Source organism: Cantharellus anzutake (genome assembly GCF_015039405.1).
Source record: "Cantharellus anzutake strain C23 chromosome Unknown EI90scaffold_105, whole genome shotgun sequence".
Taxonomy (NCBI): domain Eukaryota; kingdom Fungi; phylum Basidiomycota; class Agaricomycetes; order Cantharellales; family Hydnaceae; genus Cantharellus; species Cantharellus anzutake.
In genome coordinates, this window is record NW_024067055.1 from 41,732 (window position 1) to 63,343 (window position 21,612).

The 21,612-nt window shown below is 46.4% G+C and overlaps 4 protein-coding genes across 4 annotated transcripts; all 4 read right to left on the bottom strand.

Annotated features, from left to right (window-relative positions):
• Window positions 1-5,763: 5,763 nt before the first annotated feature.
• On the bottom strand, window positions 5,764-6,022 carry EI90DRAFT_3133586 (uncharacterized protein; the record flags this gene model as incomplete). The annotated part of the gene is made up of 2 exons (XM_039064583.1): window positions 5,764-5,776; window positions 5,829-6,022. 2 exons carry the CDS (start codon window positions 6,020-6,022, stop codon window positions 5,764-5,766), a joined length of 207 nt encoding a protein of 68 aa, XP_038909571.1.
• A 1,958-nt stretch (window positions 6,023-7,980) lies between these two features.
• EI90DRAFT_3133587 (uncharacterized protein) lies at window positions 7,981-8,596 on the bottom strand (the record flags this gene model as incomplete). The annotated part of the gene is made up of 2 exons (XM_039064584.1): window positions 7,981-8,280; window positions 8,342-8,596. The coding sequence occupies 2 exons, from the start codon at window positions 8,594-8,596 to the stop codon at window positions 7,981-7,983; spliced, it is 555 nt and encodes a 184-aa protein (XP_038909572.1).
• Window positions 8,597-9,173: 577 nt separating this feature from the next.
• On the bottom strand, window positions 9,174-9,362 carry EI90DRAFT_2844218 (uncharacterized protein; the record flags this gene model as incomplete). The annotated part of the gene is made up of 1 exon (XM_039053705.1): window positions 9,174-9,362. A coding segment is annotated over one exon (189 nt), but the record flags the coding sequence as incomplete, so codon positions are not given.
• A 65-nt stretch (window positions 9,363-9,427) lies between these two features.
• On the bottom strand, window positions 9,428-9,667 carry EI90DRAFT_2846099 (uncharacterized protein; the record flags this gene model as incomplete). Its single annotated transcript, XM_039053716.1, has 1 exon — window positions 9,428-9,667. A coding segment is annotated over one exon (240 nt), but the record flags the coding sequence as incomplete, so codon positions are not given.
• Between the last annotated feature and the right edge of the window lie 11,945 nt (window positions 9,668-21,612).

Below are 21,612 nucleotides of genomic sequence, written 5' to 3' on the forward strand. Positions count from 1 at the left end.
CTTGGTGAAGTTTCAAAGATTCTATTCAGTTAATGAATTTGGATGGTGTCTGGAGTGTCCCTTGAGTTCGTTTTATTTTTGTCTTTATTTTATTGCTTGTTTTTAACAGTAGCAAAATAACTGTTTTGTGTTTACACTTTGAAATCTGGAGTGTTAACCAGCTCTCCTGTTGAAATATCTACTTAATATTTCTCTCCTTAATTGCTGCCTTTTACTACAGTGGCAATCTTAACTGTATATCACTTTTTCGCACTGGAGTGACAACCAGAAATGCTTGAGAAAAATAATACTCTATTTTCTTACTTCTCTGAGGGGGGCGAAAGGTCGCAGAAAGGGTCTCCCTTTTATACTCCTTGGGTCGCCTTCCTTTTTCACGCTCTACCTTCTATTTACAGGATTTATTTACAGTGTATTTTTCTCAAACTGAATAAAAAGTGAAATTTTCACGCTATAGTTCCGCTGCGCTTTGCTGCGCTGAACTGCGGTCTACTGCGGTCAGACTGCGCCTGGAATCCTTATTGTCCTTCCTCGCCTAAGCTATTTTAATGGTTAATTAGAATTTGTCTGCGCCGCATTTGCCGCAGTTCCCTATTTCAAATTCCCCATATTTCCCATTAAGTTCGCTATGACTCGGTCATACTGAATTCAAACCTCGCATTACTATGCGTGCGACTGTGCTGAGACCTTCAGCTGATTTATTCCAATTTTATTTAGTGACATTTTAGTTAAAATGAGACTGAAATGATAAATGAGTGAATTATTCAGGTTTAAAACTGAAAGAAAAAGTTGCTAGTAATCAAGAATTACTCAAACGAATGTGTTATAGCTCTCTACTTTATTAGAACATCGTTCCCTAAAATTCCCGCCATGGTCCGTCGTAGTTTAGTAGTTTTCGTGAATTTCGTTCATATTCCCTGATTCCCTTTTGTATTATCACATCCTAATCCTCCATATGTATTGTTCGTTGTTATAGTAGGTCGTCCTCGAAGATATCATATTTTTATGTATTTTATTTAGGGCTCTAGACCTCTTGAAGCTGTCTTCCCGCGTGTTTTCAGGTTTCTAACTTCATGTCCTTGTATCTCATTCATTTCTGGATGTTTTCTCACGTTCTTGGTATCATAAATTTCCATTTATTCCCACCTTTCCAATGGTACTAAGGTTGTGTCCTATTTCCCTGTATTCGTTGAGTTAGCAAAGTTTCGCGCGCACATTCGGTAATCACGTGCGTCGTTCCCATAGTTGTTCGTATGCGGGAGCCGTTTTCGTTTAGTTGTTCGGGATTTATGATATGCGCGGGTGTTTATTTCTTTCATATGGGCTTCTGTGATTTATTTCAGATTTTTCCCTCATGATCTAAGGTTGTTTTGCACCTTTCGTGCTTTGTTTTGACCGGGCTCTTCCTTATTTGGACGGAAATTGGTCTTCGCGATCTGCCGAAGTGCGGATCTCGGTTCCGACGGCCGGTTCCCTGCGCATCGCCACCCTCACGTGTCATTACACATGATGCGGATTCCTATATTCCCGTCATGGGTATAACTTCACAACGGCTGGACCGTTTGGGCTGAGAATTTGCATAACTATAGTTTCCTATTTTTCATAATTTCCGTGTAAATTTCGTTGTATGTTTTAATTATGGATCCTACGCAATCATCGTCTTGTCCCTGAGCTCGGACTTTTGATGTCGCTATTCCCGTTATTGGATTTCTCATTAACGCATGATCCTTTTATTATGGAAATTTGGGAGGATTAAGAGTAGATCCTTTCCTTTCTAATGGGCTATCAAGCTTGTCTCGGTCGTTACTAGTTAATCTTCGCGCTTGCTTTTTAGACATTGTCCTCGTTTTGCAGGAGTTTTAGTCATATCTCCGTCGTTTATGGGTAGTTTCCCCTATAATTACTCTCATTGGTTCCGTTTGGGTGACATCTACATTTCCTATTATAAACACGACTTTGACTTTTGCATTAGTTCCTGAAGAATCTTTGTTCCGTGGTACTTCCATCCTTGCTATGTGTGCGGACGTGGGAAAGTAGTTTCCGTGGAGGTTCTCTGATTATTTTTATAGTCAAATCTTGGTCGATTGTCCTAATTCTTGGTTTAATATTTGCTATAAATTCCCCCGAGAATTCCGTCTCGTTGATGGTAAGCTTGAAGTATTTTTGTTATTTTTCTTTCTTTCGATTTATCGTGTATAGTCGTAATAATTCGTAAAAATTCGTAAAATTCGTTAAAATTCAGGTCCTTCTATGTTCTCATATCTACTTGTCGTATGAGGTTTTGTGATTTATCTGGCATATTTTCATAATGGGTTTCCATAGTGTGGCCGTTATTTCTCCTACAACGCTAACATCAGAATGTCCAAGAATTCATGCCAGTTGTCCCTGTCCTTATTGACATAAGCTCGTAACATGACTTCCAATTGCTGGTTCATTATCTCCGTCTGTCTGTCCATTTGCAGGTGCACAGCTGAAGACATCGCCAGCTTAGTGTTAAAGTGATGCGCTAAGGATGACCAGAACATCGAGAGAAAATGAGGGTCCCAGTTGCTGACTATCACTGCAGGCAACCCCACATGTTTAATCACATGGCACCATAATAAGTCTGCAGCACCCATCGTGTCTGTGGTGGAGGAGCATGGGATAAAATGCCCATATCTCATGAACTTGTCTACCACTACCAAGATGGTGTCTGGCTGTGTGGTTCCTTTAGGAGGGGGTAATCCCGTCACGAAATCCAAGGTTATTGTGTGGTATGGCAAGTCTGGGACAGGCAAGGGCTTCAGCAGACCCGGCATTTTGCCTCTGTCATGCTTGATCTTCTGGCAGATGTTGCAAGTTCCCACATACTGTCGAGTATCCTTTCCAAGGTCCTTCCAATAACACTTAGATTTCAGGTGCTTGAGCAGCCTTGTGAGGGGTGTCATGAATTTCCTTGAGGATCGTGGTCCTCAGACTTCTCGGGACACATAGGTGTCGGTTGGTTTGCGGCAGACTCCTTCCCAGTTGCTCACATGATTTCTCTGAGGTTTAGCTGCAACTTACATTGCCTCCAAAATCTGTCGAGCGACTGGTACAACTTGCAACACGTGATGTTCCCACGCTAAGTTGTAATGAGTTGTACATAGGTTACGGAATATAATTTTTAGTATTTACGCATGCGGTCATTGTACCCAACCCAACCTGTGGAGACTAAGGGAGCACATCCAAGGCTGTGAAGTTAATATCCGGGTGTGCACAAAGTTTAACAGTTTATATATTACTTAGTTGCCAGTCACTTGTTTGTGCCTGGTGGCATAAGTGGTATAGCGCTAGCTGAGGCTATGCAGTTTTTTTAAGTGGCACATGTTCGATTCTCACTTAGGAAAACTTTTTTTGGGCCCTCCCATGGAATAATTGTGTGAAATGGTTGTTTTCTGTGCACTAAGGAGTGGAGGGTATGAAAAAAAAAAAGTTTCCTGAGTGAGAATCAAACATATGCCACTTAAAAAACTGCATAGCCTCAGCTAGCACTATACCACTTATGCCACCAGGCACAAACAAGTGACTGGCAACTAAGTAATATATAAACTGTTAAACTTCGCGCACACCTGGATATTAACTTCACAGCCTTGGATGTGCTCCCTTAGTCTCCACGGGTTGGGTTGGGTACAATGACCGCATGCGTAAATACTAAAAATGATATTCCGTTACCTATGTACAACTCATTACAACTTAGCGTGGGAACATCACATGTTGCAAGTTGTACCAGTCGCTCGACAGATTTCGGAGGCAATGTAAGTTGCGGCTAAACCTCGGAGAAATCATGTGAGCAACTGGGAAGGAGTCTGGGTTTGCGGGTCATCCCAAAGTAGCAACCCCTCCTCCGACACTGGTAGGCACCTCCTGCTACACCACCGTTAAGGGTTTTGTGGTATATGTCCCCAAATTCCTCGTCTGTGTAGTAGGCCAGATGGAATTCCTTGGCTGTTCTTGGGGCTAAACCCAACCATAAGCTTGTCATGCTCTTTTCCTCTTGATCTTCATCCATGATATCTGTGCTACACAATAGGTCTAACTTGTCTACAGCATTAGACCATGCCCTGGTAACCACAAAGGCTCCTTTCGCTGGGTCCTTGCGCAGATACGTGCTCCAACTCTGGGTAAGGTCCTCCTGAGCCAGGCTGGTTTCTAGACTGAGTAGCTTTTCCACGTTTGGGGATATCGTTTCCGGGGTCCGGGCCAGGCTGTCAGAGACCAGGTCGAGATGAGGGAATGTCTCCATGGCAGAGGGCTTCGGCCTCAGCGACTTATGCCAGGAGCGCTGTGCCAAGTAACATGTCTGTGCCCTAACTTACTAAACTGGCAACCAGAACTGAAGGGGGGTAAACTCTAGTCGATTTTATTACTGAGGTGTAACCTATGTACAAGTTGAGTATATATAGTTACAATGAGGGCAGGCCCGCAAATGGTGGAGCCGAGTGGAGCGGAGCTAATGGGGTTTAAACATTAGCTGATTGAATATTACCGACAAGTCAGGTTACAGGGTTAGCAGAATGGTAGGCGATAACCCAGAAACGGAAAGGAGGGATAGGCCCGAAGGTGGGCTTGCAGGGCAAGCGAGTGTATTGCCCAGTGGAGGTGGGAGTGCACTAGTGGACGTTGTAGGCGGGATAATCGCCCATGCGCAGAGCCGGCTCAGATACCCGCTTCTATGATTAGAAAACCCCTTCCATTCATGTGACAACTCGATACGGATTCGGTATCTAAAAATAGTCCTAATTCGTACGATTCTGACGATATCAAGAACGTCCCAATCAGTGGAGAATTGACGGAGTTCAATGTTGGGCAAGTTAGGCACAGCAGGTCACGGGCATGTGCAGGCGTGGGAATCTCAAGCAGCAACCCAGAATTCCAGCCTCACTCGTTCCCACGGCGTCTAATAAATTGGTAAAAATGCTGATTGGCTGCGTGAGAGTTATCTCCGGCTACATTTCTAATTTAGGCTCTTAATTCCGCAAATCCATTGAGATATCGCTTATTTTCTTTTATTTTCATATTTTGCCATCATTTCAGTTATTGATTGATCATCTATTATTTCTAAAAATAATTATTTCTTATAATCCTGTACATACCAGATTTTTGAAAAGAAGTTCTCCCCTCCCCCAATTTTCTCTAAGGTGCTAGGACACGCTAGAGTGGGTGTGAGTGAGTGGATTCCAACAGTAGGAATAAGGGCAGTGATCTAACTCACAACGAGTGAGTAGTGGACACTGAGCCCGGACCTTGCGGAAATCCCGGAGAACCCACCACAGAGTTAAGGATCGAGAGAATAGTGAGTTTAGTCAAGAAAGTAGGATTTTGGAGAGTTTGGCCCCATGAGCTTAGTCGGCATAGAGAGCCGCGAGCCCTCTTGCAACGTCGGAGCTGTCTGGAAGCCTTCAGGGCTCCATACTTAGGGAGGCATAGGTAATATATTGAAAAGAGGGGGTGGTGACCATCGAGGGGTACCGAGGTGATTGCGGAATATGGGAGCTCCGAGGTTAGTGAAGAAGGAGCAGAGGTAGACCGGAGGGATCAGAGGGAGTGGAAGTCGATGGCTGGGGATGGATATGACAGAAAGGTGGCAACACACCTAGAGCACAAACATTGACCATTCAAACCAACTGCACAACACAAACAGATACAGGTGGGCAGAGAAGAAATACCAGTACAAGCCAAGTGCCCAGCAGACAAGCAATCCAAATGCCAATGGCAATCCAAACAGCACAGACTCAATGATGAACCCTAGAGGATAGCACTAGCGTGTCTGAATCAGAAATGAGCGAACCTGACCATGGAGACACACTTACTGCCCTGACTCTTCCTCCCATTCTTTTCCTTTCCCTTTCACATCTTTCTTTGGTGCAGATGCCTCCATCTTCACATCTTTTGCTGGGCCAAAGAATGGTCCTCTCTTCGCATGGGGAGCCTGAAGCTCTTCCTCCACTGCACATTTAAGACTTATGCTAGCCCCAAGAGACTCAACCTTCGGTACAAGTTGCATAGGGCCTACAATCTAAATCGCACTCTAATGTAACTGGAAAGAACGTATATCCCCACAACCGGTATTTGGAGCACGAGAACTAAACACATAAGCCAGAGAGCAGTCCACAATGGCACTCAGAGTTGTGAAGAAAACAAATGCAGCTTACAAATGTAAGGTCACACTTCCCATGATCGCCATCCCCTCAACCAATGACATTTGCAGACCCTCACGTTCTATTGGTGCACCCTGAGAGTCATATGCACTGAGGTTGACCACATATTGGAATTCTTTTTGGCTTGTGAGAAATGGGATGGCACAACGAAAATGCCCTTCCGGGTCCCACTCAGGATGGTTGAAGATAGTGGGAGTTGGGTCATGATCAGAAGAACCTTCGGCTGTAGCAGGTGGGTCTGTGCCAGTCAGCCTTACAGACCACAACCCTTTAGGAGACTCTGGCAGCGTACTTTGAAACATATCCATCAGATTAATTTGGGGCACTCTTTCACTGACTGAGATCGAACCTCTTTGAACATTGCATGGGTGAGACATAGAAACAGCAAGTTATGGTTGTCCAAGTACACAAACCCATGCTCATGGTCATGACTCTCAATGGTGGTGTCTGGACCGGGCTCTGAGTGGTGTTGGAAACCCAGATGACTGAGAGAATACATACCTTCTGTCAGAGACTGGATCGAGACAAAGGAGTGTCTCTGTGGTGGAGGGCTTCGGCCTCAGTGACTCAAGCCAGGAGCACTGTGCCTGTCATATCCATACAATCCCGACCTCTGCTCCGGGCTCCTGGAACTCCGAAACTGACTTCTGGAGTCCTACTTCCCTTCCATCACCTTCTCCTTGCTGACTTCCAAGAGGTTATCCCACCTCCGGCTCTGACACCACCTTCGGTCCGACTCCGGAACATTCCGGGTCCGACCCCAACCTCGACACCTTCCAGACAAGTATGCAACACCTATGCTCCCAACTCCGGACTTCTGCTCCGGAATCCCGTTTGCATCCCTGTCTCCGGAACCTCCGGTCTTAGCTCCGACCTTGGACTTTGACCCCACCTCCACTTATACCCATTGTATTGGTTAGCTCATTCCATTTAATTGCTTTTGCCAATATTCCGGAGTTTAACTTCCGAGTCCGGACTTTCCGGACTTACTTCGGACCTTGCAACTATTGCATTGCTCCATTCAATTCCGCTATACTCCCTCATCCTATTTGGGCTGCTGCTTCCTTTCTATTCAGTCAGCTGGCCATTCCCCACTCCCATCCTCCTTCACTCCTCCTTTGGGAAACACCATTGAGTCAAACCCTTGACCCTCGGTGTTGTTCCTCATTCCAGCTCCCTTTGTCTGCTTTCAGAGTACCCTTGCTCCTTTTGATTCCAGACCCCTCCTTATATACAATGTACATAGTAACTTGTAACCTCAGTCTGAAATCGACTTGATTTCCCCCCAAGAGACTTTCCTTTGCTAGATCTGAAATTAGGGACCCCTAGGACAACCAGCAATGGCACAGCACTCCGCATGAGTCGCTGAGGCCAAGGTCCTTCCATGCTAAGTCTCCGATTCCACTCCGGAGTCATCCGAATCCGCACGATCTAACAGTGCCAAGTTACACGTCCATGCCCTAATTTACTTATTGGCAACGAGAACTAAGGGGGATCAACTCTAGTCGATTTTATTACTGAGGTGTAACCTATGTACAAGTTGAGTATATATAGTTACAGTGAGGGCGGGCCCATAAATGGTGGGGCCAAGCAGAGCAGAGCTAACGGAGTTAAACATTAGCCGATTGAATATTACCGACAAGTCGGGTTACGGGGTTAGCGGAATGGTAGGCAATAACCCAGAAATGGAAAGGAGGGATAGGCCTGAAGGTGGGTTTGCAGGGCAAGCGAGTGAATTGCCCAGCAGAGGCAGGAGTGCACTAGCGGACGTTGGAGCTGTCCAGAAGCCTTTGGGGCTCCGTACTTAGGGAGGTGTAGGTAATATATTGAAAAGAGGGGGTGGTGACCATCGAGGGAAGCAGAGGTGATTGCAGGATACGGGAGCTCTGAAGTTAGTGAAGAAGGAGCGGAGGTAGTCCAGAGAGATTGGAAGTCGATGGCTGTGGATGGATATGACACCTTCGACAAGGTGGCCGAGTGTGGATGCATTTTTGAGATGGTTGAGGGCAACGAGTTGGTCCGCAAACCTCTTCTTCAAACTTGCCAGAGCACTGAGAGGAAGACTGAGATGAATCTGAAACTTGGTCAAATTCACTTTGATACACTACAACATCACTGTGGGTGTCATAAGCCAGCAAGGAATGAGTAATGACAGAAGCACTTACACCTTGCTCCTTCCAACTATTGAACGGCACCGTGTACTGGTTTCCATATTCGGACAGCTCAGCTTTCGTGATGATACCAAACAAAGCGATGTTGGTGACTGTGGAGCAATCGCTTACACTCATCCAGGAGCCGCAAATAGATTGGCTGTTGGCAGAGGCTTGGCTATGGTAAGAGACGTTGTCAGGAGTAACATTACCTACCCAGTTAGGGTCATCACAGTGGTTGAGAAGACGTTGTTTGACACTAGGATCCATTGAAAACAAAGAAGGGAGGGAGAGGCAGGATAGGATGCGGAATTGTCTGGGACAGGGCTCGAGTGGGCACTTTTATGTGGGAGATGGATGATACAGTGGAGTGTAGAGCTGGGAACCCAAGTGAGGTTGCTGGAGGGATCTGAATCATGAGACACCCAGGGGAAATGCAGTCAGAGGTTACAGCAAAAGACAGATGATATGGTGTGATGGCGCGTGATTACCTAGTGCAGGGGCATGTGCAATCAACATGGTGAGATCAGTTGATATCAGTGCAATTTGATGTACTGTCCAGACAGCTCTGGATTTGTTGGGTCAGGAATGACAGACCCTTTTCTGAGACAGACCATCTGACTCATGCCAGTCAGCTAAGCTGTGTTGGGATCACGCATTGAGAGTGGCTATGCAGAATGGGACAGGGGAATCAATGCCAGCCTGGGCCCTGTACTCACCACACCTGGATCCTACCTTGAGTTTCAGCCACATCTGACAGCCATTGCTTCTTCAACGATGCTTCATGATGGCGGAATTGTTGGGATGAAGTTCGTAAGATGGTGTCACATTCTAACAAATCCAGCCGTCTGAGTTCTTTTCGGAGGTCACCATTCATATGGGTTGTGATCCGTCTCTGGCTGAAAGGATGGAGGATGAGCAAATTCGACAATGCAGTAGCATGAGACAACATAATGTAAGCTGATTGACAACTCCTAGCACTTTCAAGGTCCATGATCACTTTGGGGAGCATAAGACCTTGGGCCTTGTAGTCTGTGAGAGCGAATGCAGTAGCAATGGCAGCTGCATTCGTTTGACAGTAAACGACTGATTCGTGATGGGGTGGATGACTTTCATAGCTGACGGTTTTTGCAGTATCACACAATCATGTGGAGGGAGATCTGCGAAGGTGTCAGGAGAAGAGTCTGGAATGCTAACGACTGCACTAGTAGCATATCGCAGTCCTTCTTCATCTTCCATGTACTGCACATGTCTCAGAATGCTGTGACTGCCATTGATGATGCCCCCTTGCACATCCAAATTGTCACATATCATTACAGGCATGTCAGGCAGCAGAGGCAGACACCTGAGGCTATAGTTCATGTTCGCTTCTGAGGTGAGGTCCCACAGTTTGTCTCTCAATTCATTGTCGGTGATGCGAATGCCTTTGTGGTGATCTATAGTGTTATGGAAATGGGAATTTCCCATTTTAGACTCTTATGGGCTCTGTGCACAGCCATATCACATGATTTGTAATGTGCTAACATCTGTTAAACCTCATGTTACAACATCTGTGAAACCACTTGTAAAACCTAATGAAACACCTCACCTCCACTTTCCACTTTCCTGTGCCAAGAACAGACGAAAATGGGCGCCTCCGGCCCCATTTTTGTAACATATAGCATGGAAAGTATGAATCCCCAATCCACATCGGGTGGCGAAGGAGCAAACCGCCACATCGTTCAAAGCATCTTTGACCATGTTGGAAGCTGTAATGATTGGTGCCTCCTCCCACTCCTCCATTGCAGACTGTACAATAGAGTTATTGAGTAACACTCCAGAGTCGAGCAATTTTTTATCATCCACAGTACAAGTCCCATACCTTGAACGATCCAGCAGACTTCAGAATGGAGCGTTTTGGACACTGTCTTGTCGCATACTTTCTTTCAAAACAACCACCAAGTGAACGAGCATCCACAGTAAGCATCCCTTCATTTTCTTTTAACCTTTGTTCAGTCAACGAATCTGCTGTGGAGTGAGATAACAGTTTGCTTGCCATGTACAGATGTTGTAGGTGGTATAATCGCCCACATGCAGAGCTGGCTCGGATCTCCATTCTCAGCATTCAAAAATCATCTCCATTTGTTCCATAAATCGATACAAACTTAGTACCTAAAAATACCCCTAATTCCTATGAATCCATCAATGTCAAGATCATCCCAATCAGTGGGGATTTGGTGGAGTTTGTCATATCCATCCCTGGCCATTGACTTCGACTCCCTCCGATCCCTCCGGTCTACCTCTGCTCCTTCTTCACTAACCTCAGAGCTCCTGTATTTCGCAATCATCTCGGTACCCCTCGATGGTCACCACCCCCTCTTTTCAATTTATTACCTACACCTCCCTAAGTATGGAGCCCTGAAGGCTTCCGGACAGCTCCAATGTCCGCTAGCACACTCCTGCCTCCACTGGGCAATACACTCACTTGCCTTGCAAGCCTACCTTCGGGCCTATCCCTCCTTTCCATTTCTGGGTTATTGCCTACCGTTCTGTTAACCCTGTAACCCGACTTGTTGGTAATATTCAATTGGCTGATGTCTAACCCCATTAGCTCTGCTCCGCTTGGCTCTGCCATTTGCGGGCCCACCCTCATTGTAACTATATATATACTCAACTTGTACATAGGTTACACCTCAGTAATAAAATTGACTAGAGTTTACCTGTCAGGGCACACCTGCCTGACCCGGTTCCACCTGGGCCCACCTGGGCCCACCTCACCCACTCACCTGCTCACCCACTCCCCGCTACCCATCCTTCCTCCCTTTCCTCCCTCTTCCCTCTTCCCTCTTTCTCCTTTATTTCACTCTCCCTTTCTGTTTATTCTTTCTATTTACATGGACCACCTTCCCTTGTATCATTGTACTGTTGACCCGTCCGGCTCGGACACCCCAGACAACTTCCCGCTACGCCCAGCATGCGCACCTGCAGCGGACGCCCTCGGGATCCCCTGCAGGGATACCCGGATGGCTGCGGCCCTCTCCGTAGATGATGTGGCACCCGTCATGTGACCCAAGCCGCATGTACATAAATGTACCTGAAGTGGGAACTGAAGAAGTAACCTTCTTCTCACGTTTTCCACTTCAGGTAAGTAGTGTAGTTCTTCCTTTTAATAACAATTCACGTTTTCCACTTCAGTCTAAGTGGCCAGGGACTACAGTCCCAGATCGGGCCCGTCAGTATGTGCGCCCGCTTCGTCCCCTGAGAGGGTCCCTCCACCGGGCGCTACAGCTGGGCCCCCTCCACCCCGGACGCGTCCCTGACATTACCCCCCTTCAGTTCTGGTTGCCAGTTTAGTAAGTTAGGGCACGGATGTGTTACTTGGCACAGCGCTCCTGGCATAAGTCACTGAGGCTGAAGCCCTCCACCACGGAGACATCCCCTCGTCTCGACCTGGTCTCTGACAGAGTTATGTTATAACAATGGGGCCTAATTGGCCCATTTCTATAGCGTCTGGGTGCAGGGAGTGGCCATGACATCGAAATAGTGTTACAGTTAATGTAACAGAGGTTTAACAGTTGTCTTTACAATGACATTACAGTAGTTTTGTGAGAAAGTGGCAGTCAAAAAGTGAAAGGGTATTGAACCCTTTTGTAAAAAATTGATTGACAAAATGGGTAAATATTGGGAATTTTTTATTCCCAATTCAAAAAATTATATGCCAATACAGTAGAATACATGCCATTCTGCATTTCTGGATACTGTCGCACATCAGTGCTAGACATGAGGTTTGGGGTGACATACAAATTAAACGGGATTGCTGTCCTAAAGTTGATACCTCAGATGGCCATGCCTTCTGAGAGACATAAGAAATGGACTTTCAATGGTAATAGTGCGCTGAGGCATGAATCAGTTCATGATCTGAAGGGCCGTCTGGAGAACTTGAAAAGCAGTGCAAGTGGGAGGTCGAGAACAATGGTCCAAGTCAAAACACCCCCATCACTCCAGTGTCTTCGAAGACTGCAATTGTGGCTTCTGAGACTCGGATGCCAATGATTAAATTCGCAGGTCCAGTTCGCTGGTCTGGGTTGTAGAATGAGCAAATTGGTCTCAAGGCATTGGGGTGATGCAGTAGGGTATGTGGCAAGTAGCTCACAAGGGAATTGCAAGTAAATACTGTAGTGTTCCATGAAAATCACCTCCAGACCTTGGCAGGTTACCAGCCTCTATTAAGTATACTGTACCCGCACGACCAATTACCGGCTGAGGTCCCGAGTGTGACACAAAATAGTCAACCGGCTTCTCCTTGTGACGTGTGACAAGCAACCGGAAGAGGTGGCAAGGTTGGTGTGACACCAGCCACAGTGGTGCTGGAAATGTCCAACTGGCAAATTTTCGTGTTGATACATTTTACACCAAAAAAACTACTTCCTTGCAGACAGCTTTTGTTTTCATTGAATTTGATCCGATTTCACACAGCCACTTAGGTGCCAAAAAAAATGGTGTGACAAGGATCATTCAACTGGAATGTCAGTGTGATGCGTGACCGGTAATTGGTCATGCGGGTACAGTAGTCCAGAACCCAGTTATTCAGTTTGTGACTGCGCTGCAGTTGCTGACTTTGTCAAAGGGATACCTTGCCTGCGAGGTGAAAGAATCCGGTGAACCGTGTGTTCACTGATGAGGGTAGCCTGTGTGATCTCCTTGGGAGCGAGGGTTTCAGATATCAGGGTGATGAGCCACTTTGTGTCCGGTGTGGTGTGGCTAGTACCCATGAAACAGTGATGGTGGTTGAAGAGCTGAGCAGCTTGACATGCGCCAGAGAGCTGGTCCAGCAGTGCAGTCATCGTCAATATATCATCAATGGGGAATGGCCATAGGGCGCTTATTTTGCAATACTGACATCTTTTGAATTGAAAATAAAAATTCCGAATATTTACCCATTTTGTCAATCAATTTTTTACAAAAGGGTTCAATACCCTTTCACTTTTCAACTGCCACTTTCTCACAAAACCACTGTAACAAAGTGTGGATTTTGGTGATTGTTGTTGGTTAAGTTGTTATTATATACATGTCACGTGATATTGCACTGCATAGAGCCCATAAGAGGCTAGGAATGGGAAAATCCCATTTCCATAGCAAGTTAAGTGTTGGGGAGGTTAGCCACGGCACAGGTCATGGGATCTGGTCATGTGCAGGTGTGGGAAGTTCAATTTAGGCAAGTGGCAAGTCAGAAAAGCATGCTTCACACATTCCCAAGGCATCAAATAGATTGGGAAAAATGTTCTTTAGCCACGTAAAGGTTATTCCCAGTCACATTTCCAGTTTTGGGTACTAATTTTGTGAAATCATTGATAAATTCCCGATTTTCCTCATATTTTCACATTTTTACCATCATTTTGATATATTGGATGATATTCTTTTATTCTTCTGATGCCCTTTTCAAATATTCTATATATTCCTGTACATACTGGGATTGAAAAATCAAGTTCTCCCCTCCTCTAATTTTTTCTAAGGCACTAGGATGCATCAGAGTTAGTGTGAGTGTGTTAGGAATTCCTACAGTAGGAGTAAGGGCAGTCATCTAGCCCACAAAGAGTGGGTAGTGGACACTGAGTCCGGACCTTGCGGAATTTCCGGAGAATTTCCTGGAGTTTTAGGATTGAGGCCAGTGGAGAAAAGAGTTTTTGTGGAGAGTTTCCCCCACGAGCTTGGTTGGCACTGAGAGCCGCTAGCTCTCTTGTAACATGTGCTTCCAATTGGTGGCAATTGGCAAAAATCTCCAATGAAAATGACATTGATGCCTCCAAATGCATGAGTGTTCTCCTTTGCCAGCGAAAGAGCCAAACTCACATCAGTGAGCAGTTCACAACTGATCACAGACACCTCATTGATGGATAAGTATTGGACACCCTGCCAGGCTTGCATGAGGTCAGTTTGAGACTGGGAGCCATTGAATTTTAGCATTAAACTCAGTTGGGCCAGATGGAGGGCGGAATGCAATGTACATCCTTGGATATTTCTTGCCACAGCACCAGTATAAGCACAAAGCCGAAATTTGCGAGCCGAACCCATCAGTGTAAAAAATGCAGTCAACGCTTTGATAACCTGTGATTTCCCAGTTCCACTGGCACCTCCAAGGTACATATATAAAGGCTCATGAGTGGATGGGGATGATGCAGCATGAATGGCTACCAAACAAAAAGCATGAAGTTGTTCCAAATTGAATGAGTGTCATATCCATACAATCCCGACCTCCACTCCGGGCTCCCGGAACTCTGAACCTGACTTCTGGAGTCCTACTTCCCTTCTGTCACCTCCTCCTTGCCGACTCCCAAGAGGTTATCCCACCTCTGGCTCCGACACCACCTTCGGTCCGACTCTGGAACATTCCGGGTCCGACCCCAACCTCGACACCTTCCAGATGAGTATGCAAAACCTATGCTCCCGACTCTGGACCTCCGCTCTGGAATCCTGTTCGCATCCCCATCTCTGGAACCTCCGGTCTTAGCTCTGACCTCGGACTTTGACCCCACCTCTGCTTATACCCATTGTATTGGTTAGCTCATTCCATTTAATTACGTTTGCCAATATTCCGGAGTTTAACTTCCGAGTTCGGACTTTCCAGACTTACCTCGGACCTTGCAACTATTGCATTGTCCTATTCAATTCCGCTATTCTCCCTCATTCCTATTTGGGCTGCTGCTTCCTTTCTATTCAGTCAGCTAGCCATTCCCCACTCCCAACCTCCTTCCTTCCTCCTTGGGCCTTGGCCCTTCATTCCTCCTTTGAGAAACACCATTGAGTCAAACCCTTGACCCTCGGTGTTGTTCCTCTTTCCATCTCCCTTTGTCTCCTTTCGTCCTACCCTCGCTCCTTTTGATTCCGGACCCCTCCTTATATACAATGTACATAGTAACTTGTAACCTCAGTCCGAAATCGACCTGAATTCTCCCAAGAGACTTTCCCTCTGCTAGATTTGAAATTAGGGACCCCTAGGACAACCAGCAATGGCACAGTGCTCCACCTGAGTCGCTGAGGCCGAGGTCCTTCCATGATAAGTCTCTGATTCCACTCCGGAGTCGTCCGAATCCACCCGGTTCTAACAGTGAGAAGTGGTTTGAGACTGCTAACATTACTTCAGTGCAATTCATGTGCAACTCAGGAGATGAGGGGTCGACAATATAGGCATGTGATAGCCCCACTCCATTATCGTTGGCAACAGTGAGCACAGTGTCATCAATGAGAGTGACATGGGATGATGTCAGAGACTGGATTCGAGATGAGGGAGTGTCTCCGTAGCGGAGGGCTTTGGCCTCAGCGACTTCTGCCAAGAGTGCTGTGCCTAGTGACACGTCTGTGCCCTAACTTACTGACTGGCAATCAGAACCTAAGGGGGGTAACTCTAGTTGATTTTACTACTGGGGTGTAACCTATGTACAAGTGGGATATATATATGGTTACAGCGAAGATGGGTCCGCAATTGGCGGAGCCGAACGGGGCAGAGCTAACGGGGTTAAACATTAGCCGACTGAATATTACCGATGAGTCGGGTTGTGGGGTTAGCGGAAAGGCAGGCGATAACCCAGAAACAGAAAGGAGGGATAGGCCTGAAGATGGGCTCTGCAGGGCAGGCGAGTGTATTACCCAATGGAGGCGGGAGTGCACTAGCGGACGTCGGAGCTGTCTGGAAGTCTTCAGGGCTCCGTACTTAGGGAGGCGTAGGTAATAAATTGAAATGAGGGGGTGGTGACCATCGAGGGGTACCGAGAGGATTGCAGAATACGGGAGCTCCGAGGCTAGTGAAGGAGGAGTGGAGTTAGACCGGAGGGAACGGAGGGACTGGAAGTCGATGGCTGGGGATGGATATGACAGATGAAGCCAACAATGTACCACGATCAGGCAAAGTGGAGGATGACACAGAGGATGCTTTCAATGCCTGTTTGGCACGTGTATTTCGCACTTTGTAGTCATCATTCTACTTCAGTTCCTGGGCTCCATGGTCTCCTACCAAGTGAGCAAAATGGTCCACCATGAGTGGAGCAGAATCGCAGTCATAGTGGTCTGGCAATACAGACTTGAAAGCCCCAACTGGATGGCATGATGAAGAGCATTGGGGATGTCCACTGCCATTGTTTGGTGTTTGTTCAAATTGAGTGGTTCACAGTCAGCGAGATATTGGACCAAATCTTCTTTCCCTGCATCCTGTCCATCGACACAGAGTGGAGAGTCTTCAGCATCAATCTCGTTGTTCCATGGCTCTCTTTGAACCAGATCTGAACTGAACTCATGTGAGGATGACATGTCAGGCTTTTCCTGCAGCTGAGCCCTTCATTTAGCATAATCAGCATCCCAACTGTCCTTACATTCATGCAAAATTTGAATGTTGTCAATGATGTAGTGATGATATGGAGAAGCTGAGGAGAGTGTCAGGGAACACACCCTGACTAGCCCGGACTCGGACCTCCGGACCTGCTACACTTCCCATGCACATTCCTGTGCTGCATGCTCCGTGCACCGCATGGTCCGGCCCTGGATCCTGCCTTCATGTGACTTCCAGGTATCCCCGGAAGTTTTCCTGATATGGTGGCCACTGTGGGAAGATGAGAAGTTAGCTTCCTTCTCATCTCCTTACCCACAGTAGGCAAGTGTACCTTACCTACTGTTTATCTATTCATCTCCTTACCCACAGTAGGTTGTGCCCTGGATAGGGCTGGTTACACCATAGGACTGTGGACCATAGGGGAGGGTCATGGGGACCTGGGAGTCATCCCCTCACAGAGAGCCAGTGCTGGAATGCCTTGGACCAAGAGGCATCATGACTGCACAGGTCAGCAGGAGAATGCCATGGTTTGAACAGTGTGAGCATGACAAGGCAATAGTAATCATACACTGTGGTTTTGTCTCTACACAGTAACATTGGACCGATTGGTACAGGAATTGTTACAGATACGGAGTCTCCAACGACCATATCCATCACATAGTCAAAGACTTCCCCTCTCTATCGCTCCCCCTCTCTCTCCCTTTTGCCCTCTATCCCAATACCCTACCCTCACTCGTTCTACCCCTTCCCCCCCCCCTCATGCAAAGCTTTCCTCATTGGGGTTTTGGTGCTGGCCGAGGTTACTTGTGTTTCACAGGATTTCCTGTGACCCTTCCATTTGTAGATAGTCATGTGTCTTGTACGGAAACTGCCGAAGGTGGTTCCCACCAACTACTACTACTCTCTACGACTGTCTTGTGTGCTGTCCCTTGTAACAACCCCTTCTTGTGACTCAACTGAACCTGTGTGACTGTACAACTCACAACATGTCCTATAAGTCTGGTTATGTCGAGTCCTCTAGCGGCCCTTGCCATGAGAACTCGAGGTCACGAGTCAAAGACTCTCAACTTGTATATCATCCTATGGAATCTGTATCCTATGGGACTTCATCACTCAGCTCTCCCCCCAGTGCTTGATGGACGACAACATATCACGACCTTAGAGATGTTCCCTCCCTCGTCAGTCATCATATTCCCTCGCCAATGGTACATTCCCTTTGGGAATGCCAAGTCACTGAAGGCCCCGCTAGTCAGTCCTCATTGCATGCACATGATATCAACCTGCTACCAGTACATTCGCACTGCGAACGCCAAGTAACCGATGGCAGTTATACAAAGTTCTCACCCACCTCACAAGTCGCAACCGTGCACACAGTATGCTCCATTGAGGAGCGCCAAGTACCCGTGGCTGACCCATCCTTCCTGATGTCTCCAACTACCTACCATCAATCCCTTAATAGCTCACTACATCACCAACCACGATCGATGGGAATTTGATTGTCCACTCCCATGCAAGACTGGGATCACTCATCGATTACATATCCCATTATGGTACAGACTAGATACAACGATCATCATCCCTCTATAAGAATGGATTGAGGAGAGGGGAGTTCTCCCCATCCTCATAACATTGGTGCCCCAACCCCGGTGCGAGAAACTCGCACCATGCCACCAAAGACAGTGTCCACGAACCAGTCACCCCGGTCCAAGTGACACACAAATTGTATCCTCCTTCCCACCCCACAAGGATCAGCCAGTCAGATCATAGATCCAACTCAAGAGATACCTCGCCAGTGGGTGAAGATGTGCATTCCTCGCCCAGCGCATTCCTAAGACAACAAGCTCTCAGGCAAGTGTCAGGGACCGACCCGGGGTCGAGAGCGTCTGGGTATATCGCCCAGGGCTGAGGGCCCGGTAGGGTGCAGCATGGGCATGCGTAACAACGGGCCCAAAGCAGGCAAGGGTCCGTGGCCACTTAGACTAAAGTGGGAAGTGTGTTATTATTATTAGCAGGGGAATGTAAGCTACATGCCTAAAGTGGGAAGTGTGAGAAGAAGGTTGCTTCTCAGTTCCCACTTAGGCTGTGTTTATGTACATGCGGTTGGAGGTCACGTGGGGGCGCCATGTCATCTACACTGTAGGGGAAATAATATTCAAAGAATAAAACAATGATCTATCAGAATAGTCAATGAACAGGTGACAAGTTCAGACGTTTAACAGATCTCATGATCTTTATGAGACTGGACAGACATTAGATCATTATAAATTATCTACACCCATGTAGCATGAGATTTAATCTACTACAATCATGCCTAGAACCTGGCATAGGTGTAATATTCAAAGAATATATCCCTACAACAAGAAAATAGCACATAGACGGCAGAATAAGAAGGAACATTGGGAAAAAAATGTAAATATCTCGGGAACCAGTAAACCTTTGACTGTAATATTTTTACCATCTGAAAGGACTGTTTCTTAAGTTTATCCACGGTTTTGTTTCATTCTAAAAGCTTCAAAACTGATGGAGATATTGCTCAAACGGCGAAACACCTTATAATTCATATATATTTATTTGCTAATTCTTACAAAAAGTAATGTGACTCAAGGGAAATATATTGGCGCCCGGAAGTCTGGCGGACCGAATACCATATAATAGAGTATTCCCCGGCGCGGGCGGACAGTTTTTGATCGCATCAGAAGAGGAGAAAATGCTAAAAAACCGGATCTTGTATATTTTCCCATGATTCATCAAAACTTTTTGATTTTAAGCTCAAATAAATCGGAACAAAGGAATGATTAATAATATGGATCTCGGATAATAAGCATAAAGTGATTCAGAAGTCCGCGGATCGGTTAATTAATTGGGAAGGCTCTAGAACATTAGTAATGATGCGGCTTTACAAAAAGGGGTCAATTAGAGAACAGTCTAGAAAGTTCCTTTATAGCCGAGTCATTTCTAAAGATAACCGTTCGTAATTAAGGCGGTGTAGAGCATAGCTTCAGCGCTACAAGATCCCGCTAAGATCGGCCCAAAAGACAAAGAAATGAATTACTTATTGCTGAGTCATGTCCTAAGTCCATTATTAAGCTTACACAGCTCAAGCCCCTATATCATTCTAGAACTATCTATAATACAAATGTAGCACATGTAACTAGTGCGAGGCGTGGGAGTAGAGAGGCCTCTGAAAAGCATAAAAGGCCGCTGCTTCTGCCCCCTCTCAAACCTCAGGTAGAAATAAAAGTTTAATTCTCCTCACCAGTGGTTGGTTCGTTTGCTCCAAAAGATAAAAGCAAATATTAGTTGTTAGCTAATATAAAACTAACACGCCACTCTAAGCGTGAGTTAGGGTCAGTTAGACACAGCTGAACAAAAGTGTCATAGTGAGAATTAGTGAGAATTTGGTGGAGGGACTTCTTAATTGAATAATCTCTCAGCAATACTTGGTTATCACACCACAGGAGAAAAGTGAGCGATCCTGAACCTGCTAGATAACTAGCATGCACTCTAAGCGATAGAAAGAGCAGTTTGGTCACTCCTGTATTGAGTAACATTTATTGCGGAATTATTTTATTAGTAGTTTTCCTTCAGTAAATTATCAGGAAAATCACATCCTACTGAAAAGTGATATATCTAGGTGTAATATTGACTAGAAATCATAGTAAAGTCAATATAGAATTTTATCCATAGACGATCTATACGTCAGGTGAGATCGTTGGGGGGTGTTTATTGTTGTTTAGACAGTGAACAATGATATATTTGGCAACCAAAACATGGTCAGTACGCAAATCAGCACAAACTCTAATATTGTTATTGGACGTAGGAAACTGGTTACATAAGGTGATCCAGCTCCGCTCCTTCAACACGCACAGCCATGTCCACCCGGGTATCTCCGTAAGAGGTCTCAGGCGCGTCTGGTGTGTAGGGCATCACTCGGTGTGTCCGGGTCCGGGTGTGTTGTGCAGCCTGGTTAATGGTACATCGAGCAAGGAAGTCATCTGTGTGGTAGAAAAGGAAAGAAGGAGAAAGAAAGGAAAGAAGAAGAAGAAGGAAAAGGGAAAGGGAGAAGGAGAGAAAGGAGGAGGGAGGATGGGGGCAGCGGGTGAGGATAGTGGGATCAGGTGGGGTCGGACCGGGTGGAGTGGGGTCAGGCGGGTGTGCCCTGACAGCAAGTCATCGAAGCTCTTGGAGAGTTTGAAGGTGGAATTTTTGAGAATTCGAATAACTACATGAAACGTATACGAAATTGGCATCGTCTTGCTCCCACTGATCTCAAGAAAGAGCCTGTTGGGCCGGTCTCGAAGGAGAGCCTTTGAGATATCGACTAGGGACTGTCTGGCAGGTCGAGCTAACTGACCTGCTCATGAAAATTACCGAGTTCACCCAGCTAGCCACCAAGGCCAACTTAGCCACAGGTGATTTTGTAGTGGATCCCCAAGGCGACCCCACCCTGATATTCACCATAAGAGGATGGTTGTCGCCCAAGGAGTTCAGCATTGCATGGAACTTCCTAGACCAGCGTTTCAACTCCTTTGAAAAACATTTTGACGCCATCAAGAAAGTTGCTCATCCTTCATGGGAGTTTGATGAGTCATGCATGAGTGGACTCAGGTTGGTGAATGTCTCACCTGCCAAGTTTACGGATCCTGGGCAAGTCAAGGAGGTGTGGTCGACCGAAATGCAACCCACTTGTCAACCTGAAGCCCTCCCATCGGGATGGACCACATTTGAGGATCTCATATCTTCTGCTGAAGTGACCACTTTCGTTCGTAAATGCACTCAACCATCCAGGGCCTTCCTGGTGCCTAGACCCAGTATTAATGTCGCTGCAGGGATGCTACCCAGAGACGAACCCTCAATGCCGTTCATTACAATTCGTCAAGAGACCAACGCTTTCGAGAACCCCAAGGAGAATGTGGGTTACACAGAATTTGTGAGAGGCTTGAAGGTTGGAAGGAAGACAGAGCTGGGACCTATCGAGGAGAGACTC